At 46.4% G+C, this 16,431-nt stretch overlaps 2 protein-coding genes across 2 annotated transcripts; one reads left to right on the top strand and one right to left on the bottom strand.

Moving 5' to 3' along the window:
* Window positions 1-2,252: 2,252 nt before the first annotated feature.
* Window positions 2,253-5,547, bottom strand: LOC139345531 (myelin and lymphocyte protein-like). The gene is made up of 4 exons (XM_070984175.1): window positions 5,443-5,547; window positions 3,633-3,800; window positions 3,332-3,457; window positions 2,253-2,814 (listed from the first exon to the last, which is right to left on the bottom strand). The coding sequence occupies exons 1-4, from the start codon at window positions 5,530-5,532 to the stop codon at window positions 2,740-2,742; spliced, it is 459 nt and encodes a 152-aa protein (XP_070840276.1). The 5' UTR covers window positions 5,533-5,547; the 3' UTR covers window positions 2,253-2,739.
* Window positions 5,548-11,744: 6,197 nt separating this feature from the next.
* Window positions 11,745-16,431, top strand: pgap4 (post-GPI attachment to proteins GalNAc transferase 4). Its single transcript, XM_070982196.1, has one exon. It carries the CDS (start codon window positions 11,812-11,814, stop codon window positions 13,006-13,008), a length of 1,197 nt encoding a protein of 398 aa, XP_070838297.1. The 5' UTR covers window positions 11,745-11,811; the 3' UTR covers window positions 13,009-16,431.

Genomic DNA, 16,431 nt, shown 5'->3' with positions numbered 1-16,431 from the left:
TTTCTTTTGGTTCTCTTGAACTCTTCAGTTTTGTTGGTGACAGTGAGCGGCATCCGTCTTCTACGTGTCTCTGGTATCTTTCTTCACACGTTGTCTCGTGCTGCGTCTGCTGATGATCAGAGGTGATGTTATGGCGGCTGCTCGCTGAGGCTGTGTTGAAACATACGTGCAGTGTTCATGACGTTGGCTCACTGACCTTCACTCACAGCCTGCAGAGGTAAACTCGTCACTCTGCTTTGTGCTTGGTGTCGAGCTGCTGGAGGCATCTCGCTTTGTCCTCTGTGTTCTTGCCTTTTTTCCTTCTGAAGCTGTCACATTCACACACAACGTTTCAGTCTTTACGCCAAAGTGTGAACACGTCATGTCACCTTTCAGAAACGTTGGGAGTAAAATGAAGCTGAAGCTGATGAGTCTCTGAGAGACAGACCAACAAGTCCAAAGCTCCAACAGAATGTCTCTATGCAGGGGGACATAATAGACTACCTTTACTCTCATTACTTCGGATCACTGTTGTATAAAACATGGCTGCAGCTGAGAAGCAGAGGCTGAAGTCTGTTTGATGTCAGCTGTGTGTCTGTTTGTCTCACGGCGTCCCTCGTCTTCAGTTTCATGGAGGAGCTTCATTATTATCACCTGTTGCCACCCTCAGCAATTATTCATCACAGCCACAGTTCACTGACCGCCACACTGTGTGTGTGTGTGTGTGTGTGTGTGTGTGTGTGTGTGTGTGTGTGTGTGCCCTGTATTTACTCCCTGCCATACTTCATTAAACCCAGCTTCATGTTCTTGCTGCTGGTTGTCCGTTTGTGGACGTCATAACGTCCAGCGTCAGCAGACGCTTTAATAAACAAACGTGTCAAGTTCACCTGACAGACAGGAGTCCTTCACAAAGTCGTTAAGTTATTGATCTTCATCTAAAGAATCAGTTAAATGTCAGTGACTTCTGTCCACGTCCTTCACTCACTGCAGCCAATCAGAATCCTCCCTTCTCTGCCGCTTGGATTCATTTGTAGTATTGCAGCTGAATTCAGTATTTTCTAACAAAAATTCAATATGATAAACATGTATAGGTAGAGATCAGGTAGACAACAGGTTTAGGCTTGCTTCTCTGGTGTGGCTCTGAGCCTGACTAGTTCATCTGATTGCTGCTCATCAGCGTCAGCTCCACCCAGACGGAGTGATGGAGGCATTTCAGCCTCCACACAGTTTCATGGCATGGACTCAAACTCTCTGCCTGAACTAACTCACTTAATACCTGCTGGAGGTGGACCGCCCGAGGCCCCGCCCACGTGATGTCACCTGACTGACGTCACCTGTTGTGAGTGGTGTGTGAACTCTGCCCTCTCTGCTGTCTCCACTTCACCTGATGTCAGTGCTGATGAAATATTCACTGGTGTCAACAGCTGCCATTCACCTGCCCACTGTTACCATGGAGACAGCTGGACCACAGCCATGATGTCCTGTTTGGGAAACTTCCAATTAATTAATAATCAGGTCATTAACTGTTGCCCCCCTGACATGAACACATGCAAACAGCAGGACCCCGTTCAGCACATCGTTCTGCCCTTCCTCCACCTTACCTCCGCCTCACACACACACACACACACACACACACGGCATTGTGTCAGCAGCTTCTACACCACAGACAGGAAGTAGTCGGTGCACAGCGCCGCTCTCTGGAGGCCGTGAAAGAGAGGAGCTTGAATTGAGAAGCTGTTCGATTGTATTTTTCTTTTTAATGAGGAAACAGCTGGAAGAAAGTTTCATTTTTTGACATTTTGTGAGTTTCTTTTATTATTTTTTGGACTAAAAAAAAGCTATGAGCTCTTGTGATACATAGAAAACTGAAACTTCAGGGTTTGAACTATCAGACTGTCGCCCCCTTCAGGTACAAAATGGTTCTACAAGACAGGACGGGCTGTGGCTAGCTGGTTAGCATGCTAACTACAGTGGATGTAGATGTCAGAGCTGTCAGGTGACAGACTGTACATTTGACAGGACATCAAGACAGAGTGGAGCTGACAGGAGCTCAGTGCATCATGGGAAATCTCCCAGCAGTCTGTGCCTAGTTAGTTCTGGTTCCGGGTCCACCGGAACCAGAACTGACCAGAACATGAATGATTATGGATGAATATGAACTGAACTCCACAAATTTAAAGTGAGGCGACAGCTGAACCTGATGCAGCCGAGCATCCGTTGGCCTGATCAGGACTCAGGTTTCCGCCTTCGTCACGTAATGAAAGTCCTGCAGGTTTATTTGGACGAATAAAATGAACCAGAGCATTTTTGTTTTAAATGTTTCAAAACAAACACATTTATTCATTTTCACTGAATTTTTCAAACTTTACAAAACGAGGCCGTCATTTGAGTGCGAATATAAAGTTTAAAAACTCGACATCCTCCGTCAGCTTCCTGCTGTTTGTGACTCTGTGGACTCAACACTTTGGTGGTTTGCGAGAGTTTGACCTGCGAGCAGCTCCGCAGAGCCGCCATGAGATGAGAACCAGTTTCTGTGGATGTGAAGCCGCTCTGTGACACAAACCATCTGGGTCGCCTCAGACGGCCAGACGCTGACCGACGCCATACTGGTCCAGATGTCGCTCTGTGTCCCGGCGAGGGGACGGTGTCAAACCACAGCGGCTGGCCTCCGTCGTGTCAGCCCCCCTTCATTGCCAGCGTGCCACAGCTTTATGTACAAGCTTTAAGAACGAAGTCGGCCCTGTCTCACGTCAGAAACCTCTAGAAGGATTTCCATCGGATGGCAGACAGGATGGTGTGGATGAAGTAGAGGAGAGTCGCCACGTACGAGAAGACCTGAGTAGACAAAGACAGTGGACATCCTCAGGGTTTGTCCTCTGAGGACAATGAACACAACGGTATAATCACAGTGATCTGGTCAATGGCAGCAGCACACCAGCTCTAAAGCATGTTTTAACCAGTCACAATGCTTTCTCATTAGAGTCTCTCTGTGGTGTGTTCAGGAGTTAATGAGAAGCTCAGACATTTCACTGTTTTTCAGACTCATTGTCAGCATGTCAGCTTGTCAGCATTCATGACTCTGGTTTGTCTTTCTGTAAAGCTCATAAAACTGATGAAATGATGACCAATGGGAGTTTAGAATGGACCTGTTAAGAGTCAATCAGAGCGTTTCTCAGCTGGTTTAGAGCTGGAGAAGAAAACAGATAACCAGGGAGTTTTTGTGGACACATTCAGGTGTGTTGTCTCCCAGGTTCAGGTTAGTTTTATTGGTTTGGATGAGATGATCATCATCACCATCATCATCATCACCATCAGCTCTGCAGTCGGTTCAGCAGGAAACAGCCTGACTCACCACTGCAGAGATGTCCAGCTGGTAGTTCTGGAAGCTAGTCCCGTCCTTCATGTCCAGGGTCACTTTGGCCAACGCCACTGAAGCGCTGAGGTAGAAGAAGGCGGCGATGCCGTGATACAAAAAGTCCTGGCAGATGAGGAAGAGGAAGACAGAGGCATGAGGAAGAATCTGTGGTGTGACGTTATTACAGTGAGAGTACGAGCTGAGCGTCACATGAAATGAACTGGAACGCCGCCCTGGTCAAACTGGTGTCATGTTTTTCTGAAGTCGACCGGTCTGTGTTGACGTGTGGAGGACTCACCGCCGCCGCCCAGCTGCTTCTGTTGTGATGCCCCCCGCAGGCGAACACCACCATCCAGATGAACGTCATGACAAAGCAGAAGACCGACACGAACATCACCCAGCCCTGAGGGTTCGCCGGCACCACCAGCGTGCACGCCACCAGGATCCACACCAGACCGCCGAAGATCTGCAGGAAGGCCAGAGACAGTGAGACAGAGGAGACCCGCTGACCGTAACCACCGCTGACATCATCGATCAATCTGCTGCCTCGACCAATCGATTGATCAATCGATTACTATGGGATGCTGAAACCATTTTCACTTTGAAAATTAATTAAACAACTAAGTGATGAAAACAGCTGCGGCTCATATTTGTGTCGATTGACTAATTGATTGATCGACTAATTAATTGATCGACTAATTGTTTCAGAAACGTTCCTAATCAATAGTTCTTCGTCCTGTAATCTCAGTCTGGCTCAGCTGGAACCTAAATGTCAACGTTTATAACCAGAATCAGATGATTGACAGCTGAATGTAGCTGCTGCGTTCCCATTATTTTGTCCACCCTGTGTTTCCAGAACAGACGAGCCTTCGTTCACTCTACACCTCTGATGATTGACAGGCTGCATTATTGATGGAGCTGCACCAGACTCCACCTGCTCACACGCACATACATTCTCTCTCTCTCTCTCTCTCTCTCTCTCTCTCTCTCTCTCGCTCTCTCTCTCTCACGCACACACACACACAGAGTTAATGCTCCAGTTCAGTTCACCTGTAAACACCTGCCTCACTCCTCCTGTGCTCAGATGTTCTGACGTCTTTGACGTTAAATGCTCAGGTGAAACGTGTCCTATCGCTCATGCCTTCTCTCCTCCGTCACGCAGCTTCTCTCTCAGATTAATATCTCTCAGTGTGACGTCTGGCTGCTGTGTCGCGCGCTCGGCCACGCAATCAACATCTGGCCGCCGGTTTGTGCAAAGCTGGTCTGAGATCAGCTGGTGTGAGCAGTGTCAGGCCAGAGCGGCGCTGGAGTCTGACCTGAACACAGCGCCTGGAAAACTGAATCAAATCTCTTTTTATTTTATTTAACATTAAAGTCAAAATTAAAGTCTAAAACTTAAAGTTTAAACTTTTCAGGTGGCAGAGTTGAACTCATGTCTCCTCTTCCTCACTTCATCATTTACATATGATTACATTTTGATTTCTGACAGTTTATTATTCTAGAAACATGTTTGTGAGTCACAGGAGAAATTGTCTGTCTGTCTGTCTGTCTGTCTGTCTGTCTGTCTGTGTTTTGGGTGTCAGACAGACAGGCGGTCACGTTGAAGTGTGAACCCTGAAAACTCAGAAACTGCTGCAGCTTCATCACAGACAGTCTGACAGACGGATGACTGATATCAACCGATTAGAGTCCTTTATGTCCTCTCCAGCAGGTGAAATGTAAACCTGGAAAAGACATGTGGTGTCACTATGACAACAATCTCCTGTTTCAGGAAATAAAAGCAGTACAACCAGAATAAAACCAGAATGTGGAAACAGATCTTTTGTTTTTGGCGGTGACGGAGACGAGCTTTAAGGACAAACGGTCCGTTTGTCTTTAGTCTCCACATGAAGACAAACAGTCCGTTTGAACTCCTCTCCACACCATCGCCTCCTGTCCGTCTCACACCACAGTCACACTCTGAACTCTGTCGGGAATCCAAACTGTTTTCATGCGTAAAAGCTGCGTAAAGGTGAGCGCAGCGCGCGCAGCTGAACGAGGACACAGACAAAGTTCATGTCATAGAAAACTGAACTCAGCTCTTCCGGCTGTCGGCTGCTCTTTCTTACCAGCTCTGGCAGGTAGAGGATGTCGGGGATGGTCGTGCATATCCCAATCCCGCTGGGGAGGTTTCCCATGGTGGCGGTGTTGGAGGCCATCCTGTTGCTGCTGCTGCTGCTGCTGCTGCTCAGACTGAACCGGGACTCAGAGCTGCGACGGTTTAAACCGGGGGGAGTCGACTGGAAAAACCGGAATCCTCATATGCAGACAGGAGACACGCCCGGCGGGCCCACAGACGGAGCTGCTCACAGAGGCTGCAGGTCAAAGTCCGCCGAACTCCTGGACGGTCAGTGACGGAAGTGACCCGCGTTTGACCAGCGGGACCCGTGCAGCATCAAGACCACCAGCAGCGGGAGGAGGTTGCAAAGACAGCTGCTGCTGCTGACAACAACAACAACAACAACAACAACAACAACAACAACAACAACAACAACAACAACAACAACAACAGTACCACCACCACCAACAACAACAACAACAACAACAACAACAACAACAACAGTAGCAACAACTAACAGAACTACAGGTACAGACAGTAAGAACGGGATCAGTGATCTGCATTAATGTGCTTTGATTGTTTTTCTGTGGACATGAAGTCAGAACAGACTCATAATGAAATATTTTTCATTATCAATAATCAAAGTGGAGCTCATAGTTATCTAATACGTATCTAATAGTTATTGATTGTTCTGGTTTGTTTCGTTGATGCAGACACAGACAGAACAGCAGGAACGTTCAGATCCATGAAACTGCTCTAATAAGTGAACTAATAAAGGGAACGAAGTCAGCTGACTGAAGCCATGGAACCACTGAGCTGCTGATTTTTCATGTTTCATGGAGGAATGAATTTATTTAAGTGTCACACACCTGAGAGAGGCCACCTCTCATTGGCTCACAGGGCACAGCTTCCACCCTGCTGTCACCTTCAGGGGTGAACACACTTCAGGCTGAAAGTGACGGCACTGATGGTGATTACTGAACACACCTGCTGTCACCTATCAGATCAAACACACCTGAGATCGTCAGCACTTCACAAGAAGCTAAACTTCACATAAAACAGAAAACATTCAGATTTTATTTTCTAAAATCACTCAGATGACACTTCCTGTCTCTGGCCTGAATAGAAAAGTTCAACAGAAACACTGACTTTGGTTTCATGAGTGTTTTTTTGTTGATAAACTTGTTCAGTGTCCTTCCCTCTGAGTTCACCTCCGTCCTTTAATCAACACACGCACACACACCCTGCGCTGTAATCCAGCGCTGCACCAACAGTCCAATGCTTGGATTATAACAGACTCTGAACAAGCTGAGTCAGACAACATCTGTGACAGAAACCTGAAACTCTGATTTTCAGATTTTACAGACTCTCCAGAGGAGAAACTTTAGAAGGTCATGAGTTTTAGTTGAGAACAACTTGAAGTGTGAGCTCCACTTAAAGACACATGATGTTTGTTTGGCGACATGACAAAAGCAGGAAATCACTAAGACCATGACTCAAACCTGCAGACATGGATCAGTGCTGCACTGAACGCCTCACGGAGCAGAGCGAGTCAAATATTCACCGTCAGACGGATCGAGGCTCACAGCACAAACTCTGCAGCTCTACTGCGTGAAGACATCAAATATTACATGTTGTGTTGTTCATTGATCAGATCAGCAGCAGAACGTTGCGCTTTAGCAGCAGTTAGCTGAATCTGTAAGTCCAGGATTCATCATTGGTTTGATCTCTTAAATCTACAGCAGGATCGACTGTTCGTAGCTTGTTAGCTAACAACATACAACATAGAAAGAGGTGGCTGAACCTCTTTATGGGGCTAGGCTAACAGTTCCCCCTGCTTCCAGTCTTTGTGCTAAATTAAACTGACATCATTGGTTTATTCTGAGTCTGGATCAGAAGTCCGGCTACAGCAGCCTGTTAGCTGACACACACTCCTGGATATTTTCATGTGGTAACGTGAGCTCAGGTCTGTTTGTGACCCTTCATCCTTTCACACCTCACGCTGTAAACAACAGATCCATGGAAACATCAGCATCTCATTTGGCAGGCGAGCCGCTGCACAAACACCTCACATAATCGCTGATCTGGATCTGGTTTCAGCTGCCGTCACCCAATCCTCCTGCCTGGGAAACCTACTCCCGATGGAGACAACAGTGTGTGGACGCATGGCGGGGAGGACGAGGACTCCTGAGACGAAACCTGGTCCAAAACCTGGTCCAAAACCTGATCCACACAGGAACCAGAACTCCTCTGCTGTTTATTCAGACCACAAATCCTCCAGAACACATTGAGACAAAATCCTTCAGATGTTCTCTTCACTGCTGCCGATCGACACGATGAGACTAAACCAGGCGGGAAATAAAACGAAACAAGGAGCTAAAAGAGGCTAAAAGGCTCCACAGACGTGTCTTTTGACCTGATGTATAAATCTCAGAAAATGTCACAATATTGTTCTGTTTTTAGCTAACGGGCTGAACTCTCAGCAGCTGTTGGGTGATTGTGATGGAACGCGGTGCAGACATTCACGCTCCCCTGAGGATGAACTGGAACAACTTCATTAATCCTCATCAGCTCAAAATGTCTCCAACACTTTGGTTTATGACCAAACACCTGCAGAACCAATCACATCCTCACCAGCCTCAGCTGAACTTTGAGTCCACTGCTAATGTGCACGTTAGCATGCTAACACACTCAACACGATAACGATTGTGCCAGCTAAACATCAGTATGTTAGCATAGTCAGTGTGAATGAATGTTAGCATGCTGTTGTTAGCATTTATCTGAGAGCAGCGCTGTGCTAGTCTGGCTAGCTTGGTTATTGACTTTGTTGTCTTTCAGATGATTTCTTCCAAACAAGAGAAAACAAAACATCTCATTTCAGTTGAAATATGAAGTTTCTCGAGCTGCTCTCGTGCTAATGAAGGTTTGTTGCGCTTGTGGGAAAAACTGATTTCAGAGAATGAAGAAAGACCAAAAATGACAGAGTTGTTGCCAAGGTGACAGCTACTGGAGACCCAAATAAACACACACATGCAGGCTGCAGTATTACAGTATGTGTTATATAAGGATGCATCAGTGGCCACAGTGATGCAACCTGAGCTGAAGGCAGACTCCTCCTCTTCCTCTCTGCTCTTTTGTCCTGCTGATGGTGTTTTTAGATACTGAGGGAGACATTATCTAATCTTCATCTCAATCAGCAGACTGAGCTCAGCGCTGAATACTTCAGATAAGATGATAAAAGCTGCATCAGTATCCCAAACCGATTACAGGAGGAGGTTTTATCGTCTTCATCGGTCTGCAGGAAGCATGTAGCTGAAGACGAAGATGACATGAGCTCTGTCTCTGTCTCTACAGGGAGCACCTGTAGAATAAAGCACTTCCGTGATTGGTTGGAAGGTGTGTGATGTTACAGCTCTTCCTCTCAGTGAGGAAGACATAGGTTCATGTATCGGAGCTGCAGAGAATCCAGATGAACAGGTTTGTTCAGCCGACGTCAAATCGAATTCCCACAATCAGACTTCTATCTGTGTTTGAAGTCCTGATGTTGGAGCTCAGATTATTCAGAGAAATTATCCTAAAACGCTGGAAACCACAGCGATCATGATGATTCACCTTCAGGGAGCAGCAACGACATGTTTCAGATGTCTGACTGCATGTCTGCTGCAGAGCAGGTGAGTCAGGTGAGGCGTGTTGCTGTTCTCTCACCTGGATCATCACTGCTATCTTTAACTGGATTACTGAAGAACAGACTTCAGTTAAACAAAGACCAGTTTCAGGAAAAACAAGTCAAAGAGGATTTTAGGCGTGTTCCTGTCTGTGTGATGTCACTGCTTCATGAGGCTCCGACAGGTGGAGCCGCTGCAGGTGGAACAGTGTGTGAACATATGTGAACGATAAGAAAGACACGCAGAGCACACCTGTTGGCGGTGGTGCCTTCAGGTGCAACCAAACAAACAGAGCACATGGGATTCATAGACTCAGGTGATAGCTTTATGACCTCAGATTGAATCCAGGGAGTCCATTCGTCCAGATTCTTCTTTTTGTCTGTCGACCAGCGGCTTTAAAGTGCCTCTGTGTTTCTTCACTGTTGTACTCTGATGATTCTGAGAGTTCACCCTTGGTGCAATGATAATGTGGTAAACATAGTTATTTGACCTGAATACTTCTGTTCTGCTCTCAGCTGATCGCTGATCAGATCGCATTCGTGCTCAGTGATCTGAAGGAGGTTTGGTGTGTCTGTGTGTGTTTCACGTCACTCTGACTTCAGATCAGATCAGAGAAGCTTCTGATAAACAGACACAGAAAGACGCTTCAGTGCACTTTAAATAAAAAGCTAAATGTGGCTGACAGGCTTTAACTTCTGTGACCACTAAAAAACCATCAGCTTCAAACCTGCTGAACAGCCACCAGCTGAAGGTCAGACCCTGAGAGAAGATCTGAACGGAAAAATGAAAGTGACCAGATTAACGGTGCTTCATCAAAACACACCTGATGAACAATTATCCCCCCCCCCACACACACACACACACACACACACAGCCTCAAGGGCCGGCCATGGTCGCACTGTGCAATTAACAAACACACACACACACAGAGGCTTCTTCAGAAATGAGTTTATTACAAGAACAATTATTACAAAACGAAAGAAAGAAAGAAAGAAAGAAAGAAAGAAAGAAAGAAAGAAAGAAAGAAAGAAAGAAAGAAAGAAAGAAAGAAAGACCCCCCTCCCCGTGGGGTCCTGTGGTGCCACCTGCTGGTCACGAGCAGCGGGTACCTCGCTGCGCCTGTACTCGCAGTATTACGGTACTTCGGCTGCGCGCAGATACCGTACCTGTGGGGACATGGCAGCCGACAGCAGCTCGAGCTCTCCGTGAGTCTTCTTCTCTGTATTTTACTGAACTGGTCTGTAAACTGCTCTGCTGATGTTTCACCTGCTAGCTTGTCAGTTGGCCTGTCAGTTAGTCTGTCAGTTAGTTTGTCAGTTAGCCTGTTGCTAAGTGCCGCTCTTCGTCAGTTTACCGATGATCTTTGATTCCGGGTTAACGCACGCGGACACGCTGAGCCGGAAGATGTCTGATTAAATGACAGCAGTGGACCGTCCAGCTGTTTTTGGTAGAGACACTGAGACAAACAGCGAACACACCTGTGTGTGCTTTATCCACACACTGTCCCTGTACAGCGGTGCGCGCGTGTGAACCACTTCATGATACACACACACACACACACACACACACACACACACACACACACACACACCGCTGTCCCTGTACAGCGGTGCGCGTGTGTGAACCACTTCATGGTAAATACACACACACACACACACACACACACACGCACACACACACACACACACACACACACACACCGCTGTCTCTGTACAGCGGTGCGCGCCTGTGTGAACCACTTCATGGTACACACACACACACACACACACACACACACACACACACACAGATGCTCGGTGTGATATGAAAAGCTCATTTCTGTCCAGCATTGTCTTCAGTGTAACATTTCCTGTTTGCATCAGTCCTGTGATGCAAACTCGCTGTGGAAACGCTGAACTGAACAGACTGGTTTTGGACGATCCTCACCTGATCTGAGGAACTCGACTGCTGAGACGCCAAACTGTCTTCAGCTGAGGTCAATTTTAGGCATGAGGACTGTCGATTTTGTCCTTCATCACTTCCGCTGAGTGGACCTCTGTGCTGGTTTAGACAGACCTGGACATGTCCTTTAAACTCTGGAGTCCTCTGCTGTTTTGTCCAAACTGTTCAGTTGACTTAAGTTCTTGTGGACTCCTGACACCTGTCACGCTGAATTTTGGGAAAAGTGTGTCTGAACTAAATCTAGAGACTTTTTTCATTTGGACCCATGAAAACATGGAGTGATGTGATTGCCTGACAGCCTCTGTGAATCTTGTCTCTTCATATAAAGAACCCTTAGAGGACGCTGAAGACATTAAAAACAAAGAAGTTGAGACCTTGTGTATACATATGCTGCCATGTTCATTAACTGATTTTAAAGTTTTTCAGATTTAGGAAAGAGGAACCAAAACACCGAACGACATAAATGAGACCTAACAGAAAGAACTAAAGACAGGGCCGTGCTTTTCAGTGGGATGTAATTACAAAGATAAACCATGAGGATGATTCTGGTCCTGGTTTCATGTTTCAACAGTTCAACATTCATAACAATAACTGAGGAAAAACCTTCTTTTGTCTCTTTACAGACGACCAGGGCGGAGCTGAAACTCTCGCCTCTGTTCACAAGAAGAAGTGCCAACACCTTTTCCACAGAACTATCAGTTGTAGGCGTCGACCTGAAGGCTCTGAGCAGGGTTCATTTTGTCACCCTGTGGTTCCAGTCGGCTGTTTCACCAATGCCTCGATGGAAAGTGCTCCTCAGTCACCACATGCGATGGTCCAGCACCGTCACCCAAGCCCTCGTCCTCTCCGTCATCACGTTCTGCGTCGTTCTCCCACTGTGCAGCCATCGGCTGCTTTACTCTTACTTCTTCATCAGGTCCATGTACCTGGACTCCATGAGTGAGGACGTCCTGCGGGAAAGCCTGAGCCGAGGTCAGGACGCCCTGCACTTCTGGCAGAGCGCGTCCACTGCAGCGGCGATGTCTTCCAGATTCACTGATATTGCCCACCATCCTGAGCTGCTGGTCACCGTGGTGACAACCAGGCGGAACGAGGGGCGAGACTTCCACTACCTGCTCCAGGTGATGCGGCAGCTGAGTGGCATTCTGGGAGGCTGCGGGGAGAGGCGGTGTGCAGAGGTGTTGATCTGTGACGTGGAAAGCGGTCCACAGAGAAACGAGGACGCCGACCTGCTCGAGGCCCACTTCAAGGTGATCCGGCGCTCGCCTCAGGAGCAGCAGAGGAACAGGGAACGAATCAACACCTTCGAGAGAGAGAAGAGGGATTACGTCTTTTGTCTCCGTAAGGGATTTGAACTGGTGAAGCCCAAGAACATGATTGTCCTGGAAGACGACGCTTTGCCGTCACAGGACTTTTTCAGAGTTGTGAAGGACCTGCTGTCGAGACGCTTTGCCCTCCAGACTCTTTACATAAAGCTGTATCACCCTGAAAGGCTGCAGCGCTACTGGAACCCGGAGCCTTACCGCATCCTGGAGTGGGTGGGACTCGGGCTGGTCAGTGCGACGGCCCTCCTCCTCACCTTTCCTTACTGGAACCCCTGCTCTTTCTCCTTCACGCTCTCTTACAGCCACCTCTTCTTCTTCACCATCTACTTCATGGCTGCCGCGGAGCTGCTGGGGAGGCACTACCTCCTGGAGGTGCGGAGACTCTCCCCGCAGCTCTACGCCGTCTGCCCAGCCACAGAGTGCTGCACCCCGGCCATGCTCTTCCCCGGAAACGCCTCGCTCAGGGTGGCCGAATATCTGGACGGCTCGTTCTGCGTCAAGGGGAATGCCAAAGACATGGTCCTGTATCAAATGGCGAGGAAGGTCCCTGGAGAAAGGTCTCACAGCGTGGAACCCAACCTCATCACTCACATCGGGGCCTATTCGTCAGTCAGGGCCAACCCCTCCAGGCCCAAACTCCTCTGAGCTGGAGGCGCCAGGATTAGGTGGAGGACAGTGACTCAGTGGAACAGGGCTGAATTTAATCAGGTTCCTCCTCACTCAGTTCTACTTATCTTTTCTGCCATGTCACCTTCAGGACTCTTCATGGACATCTGAAGACGTCACTCAGCAAGTGCCAGTTTGGTGATTTGCAGGTGAAAAGTATTTTTTGGGTGTGAACATTACACAGGAGGTGTTTTTCATTTATGGTCTCTCAGCTGACGGAGCAGATCGACTTCTCTTTTAACGGACGCTGTGTTTTCTGAAGGGCTGATTGATCTGAAATGCCGATCATTTAATGCTGGAAAATGTCACTATTCAACCAACGTTAACGTGTTGTTGAGCAGAACTTGGATCTTTTCACCTGCAAATCACTCAAACGTCTTGCTGAGCCGCGTCTTCAGTCTGGGACCAGACGTCATGTCATTCATGCTGGAAAACTTCTTGAATGAATTCTGCTGACTTCCAGGTTTGCTGTTCAGCTCCTCCACTGCCTGGGATCATGAGACTACTTAAAATAATCAGATGCTGTCAGTGTCCCTCATCATCATCATCATCATCATCATCATCATCATCATCATCATCATCATCATCATCATCATCATGGATCTGATGAACATGGGAGTTTATTCAAGGATTTGTTCACTGTTTTCAAACCATACCTTATTAAAACCAGACTGAGGGTTAGACATTTAATCAGATTTCAGCTTCACAAGTGATCTTTGGTTCCGGACGAGAACAGACGGTCAGTGCTGCCTTTGAACGAGAAGAGTTTTCAACATTAATCTTTACTCAGAGAGTGAGGAGAGATGAAGCTTCCATCATGAATAATCATTATATCAGAGGTGAGTTTTGTTTCTCTCACCGGGTTGAAACGGTCTAACTGTCTAGTGGTCAGTCTGCTTTCAGAACTCTGGACTTGCGGCTCAGATGTCTTGATCCTCTCGGGTTGATAAGCAGGACTCAGGTGTCAGGTTGTCATGACGATTTCTCTTGGCTACACCCGTTTTGGAAACAGGGAGCTGTAGTGAGGTTGTGGTTGACAAACAGTGAACACATCTTTTACGGGACAAACTTGAGGAAGTGCAGTCCCTGTCTGTGGTCCTGTCTCTGCCAATCTGACGGACTGGAGAAACCAGGACCACTGAGGAAGACTCTTTAATGTTTGAAGACCAGTTGTGATCTTCTGATTGTGGCAGTTGCCTCCACGATACGATATAGGAATATTAACCAGGCTGCCGGAGCAGGTCCACACTGACGGTGTCTCAGTGAGACGAGCCGGCCTTTCAGATCAGAGTCTCGTTTTGTCCTGAATCTTTTCATCACATTTATGCTTTTGTCTTTGTATCTTCAAACAATATATTTGCACTTTGGACACTGTAGAGAGCAGAAGCTCAGAGGTTCAACGAGTGTTTGGTCAAGAGAATCGAGTTTGGCTGCACAGTCGAGACCAGCGGCTCCGGTGAGATGAGACACCTCGTTGTCCTTTACAGGAAATGGAACGTTGCCTCCAGCTTTCTGTGAGTGAGGTGCAGAACAGACCGGAATGAGCTGCTGACATACGCAGAACACATGTTCAGCAGCAGCAGTGCTGATTGGCTGCATGTGCTGGCAGGGCAGTATTTTAGTATGTCTCTGTATGGAATGTCCACAGCAGAGGACACAGGACAGCAGAGCAGCCTCTCAGCTCTTTAACTGAGGCCTGAGTGTATTGAACGAGTTTCTCCGTTTTATTTTCTGGCTGCACTTTGACAGGAAGTGGATGATGCTACAATCACAATCCTCGTGGTCGGATGCTGGCTTTGGTCACACTTGTTTTGTAGTGAGCGCAGATTGGACAAGGTGATTGTACGAGGATGGAAAAGGTTACTGAACCTTAAATTAGCTTAGCTTAGCGTTAGCAGACTCTGGAGAAGGCAGATAAAAAGATTTACTGAACTCTCAGACTGTTAAGACCAACCGAGCATCTCACTGACCACTCTATCACTGAACGTGCCTTTAGTGTTTTTACGTTGAACCTAATTAGAGGTTTCACTCCGTAACACAATATTACCCATGATTCATCTCTGGAGGATTTGACTCTAAAGTTGATCAGTTGCAATATTTCAGTGCATTTAATTTGCACAGACTCCAACATAATAACGAAGTGAATTGAAACCTGTGAGAATTACAGGAAGTCGATGCCAAAGTAAAGGTGTTCTGCAGTCTGGAGCTAAAATCAGGAGCTCAAATTGTTTCCTGTTGTCAGCTTTAACCCGCCAAATTAAGAATTTGATTCTTGAAATTAATCCATTTGTTAATGTTAGATATGACTTATTGTTTAAAACATGGCTGGAAGCTGAAAATGAAACACAAATAAAGGTTTTAAAGAGAAATGACATCTGTGGTTAAATGAAGATTTCAAAGTCAGAACAGTGATGGATGTGAAACCTTTGACTGATGAATCTGGGCAGAGCCACGCTTGCTGTTTACCTATGTTTTATGTTAAGCTAAGCTAGCAGGTAGCTTGATGTTTACTGCACACGAGAGTGGAATCGACCTGAATGTCAGAATCTCAGAAGAAGAAGCGGGTTTTCCTTCTGAAAGGAGAGGTCACATGATCGCTCATTGATTGCTGACCTGTGACCTCTCAGTGACGTCGACCTTCGTTTGGACGGCAGAGTTCAGAAAGTTTAAAACGATAAAAGTAACACTGTCACTTGTCTGTGCTGTCTGTTATATTTACAGAAACACTGTTCACGTCTCAAATAAAGCTTTTGTTTCCAGCTAATGTTTAATGATCGATTATTAATGATCTCCATGAGTGACACTGATTTTAAAATGCTCCACTGAAACCTTTGAAAATGTGATGCAGAATGAAGTCAAGAGCTGCTGATTGTCAATAAATTCACAATCAAACAAAAACAATCATCTAATGTTCAGATAGTTGACGAGTCTCCGTCTTTCCTCAGTTTTGATGCTTATTTAAATGAAGAGTTTTCAGCATTTATTTGTAAAATGATTTCATTTAACGTTTGCTGGAGGTTTGTTTGGGTTTTATTTCTGTTCAACTTGATTTGATTTTGTATTTTAATCTGAAAATCGCTGCGTGACTTCCTTCGTTGGCTGTAATTCAAACCTTCAGACGTTTACTTTGAATATTTTTCTGTTTGTTTCTGCATCAGTTTGTTGAATGAGATCAAAGATTCACATCAAACTGAATGTTATCTATTAATTATTTCACTGAGATATTGTCAAAAATGAGCCTTTACAAAGATGAAAATACACTTGTTCAGTCTGACCTTTTTTTTAATTGGAAGGTCACGTTTTGTTTTGGAGTTGAATCTGAATGGATAAAATGACCTTTTCCTGTTTACATTGAGACTCTTTCTCGGTTTTCTACATTTAAAACACAATAAAGTGCTTCAG

Source organism: Chaetodon trifascialis, chromosome 2, assembly GCF_039877785.1.
Source record: "Chaetodon trifascialis isolate fChaTrf1 chromosome 2, fChaTrf1.hap1, whole genome shotgun sequence".
Classification (NCBI taxonomy): domain Eukaryota; kingdom Metazoa; phylum Chordata; class Actinopteri; order Chaetodontiformes; family Chaetodontidae; genus Chaetodon; species Chaetodon trifascialis.
The sequence above is the reverse complement of the archived record's forward strand: the minus strand, read 5'-3'. Positions and strand labels throughout refer to the sequence as shown.

Excerpts from the sequence above, each read along its gene's own strand:
- LOC139345531 (XM_070984175.1), bottom strand. The coding sequence starts at position 5,532 with ATGGCCTCCAACACCGCCACCATGGGAAACCTCCCCAGCGGGATTGGG. Across the intron at positions 3,801-5,442 it reads TCCTCTACCTGCCAGAGCTG|ATCTTCGGCGGTCTGGTGTG; the intron begins GTAAGAAAGAGC and ends GCCTTCCTGCAG. Across the intron at positions 3,458-3,632 it reads GAAGCAGCTGGGCGGCGGCG|GACTTTTTGTATCACGGCAT; the intron begins GTGAGTCCTCCA and ends CTCATCTGCCAG.
- pgap4 (XM_070982196.1), top strand. The coding sequence starts at position 11,812 with ATGCCTCGATGGAAAGTGCTCCTCAGTCACCACATGCGATGGTCCAGC.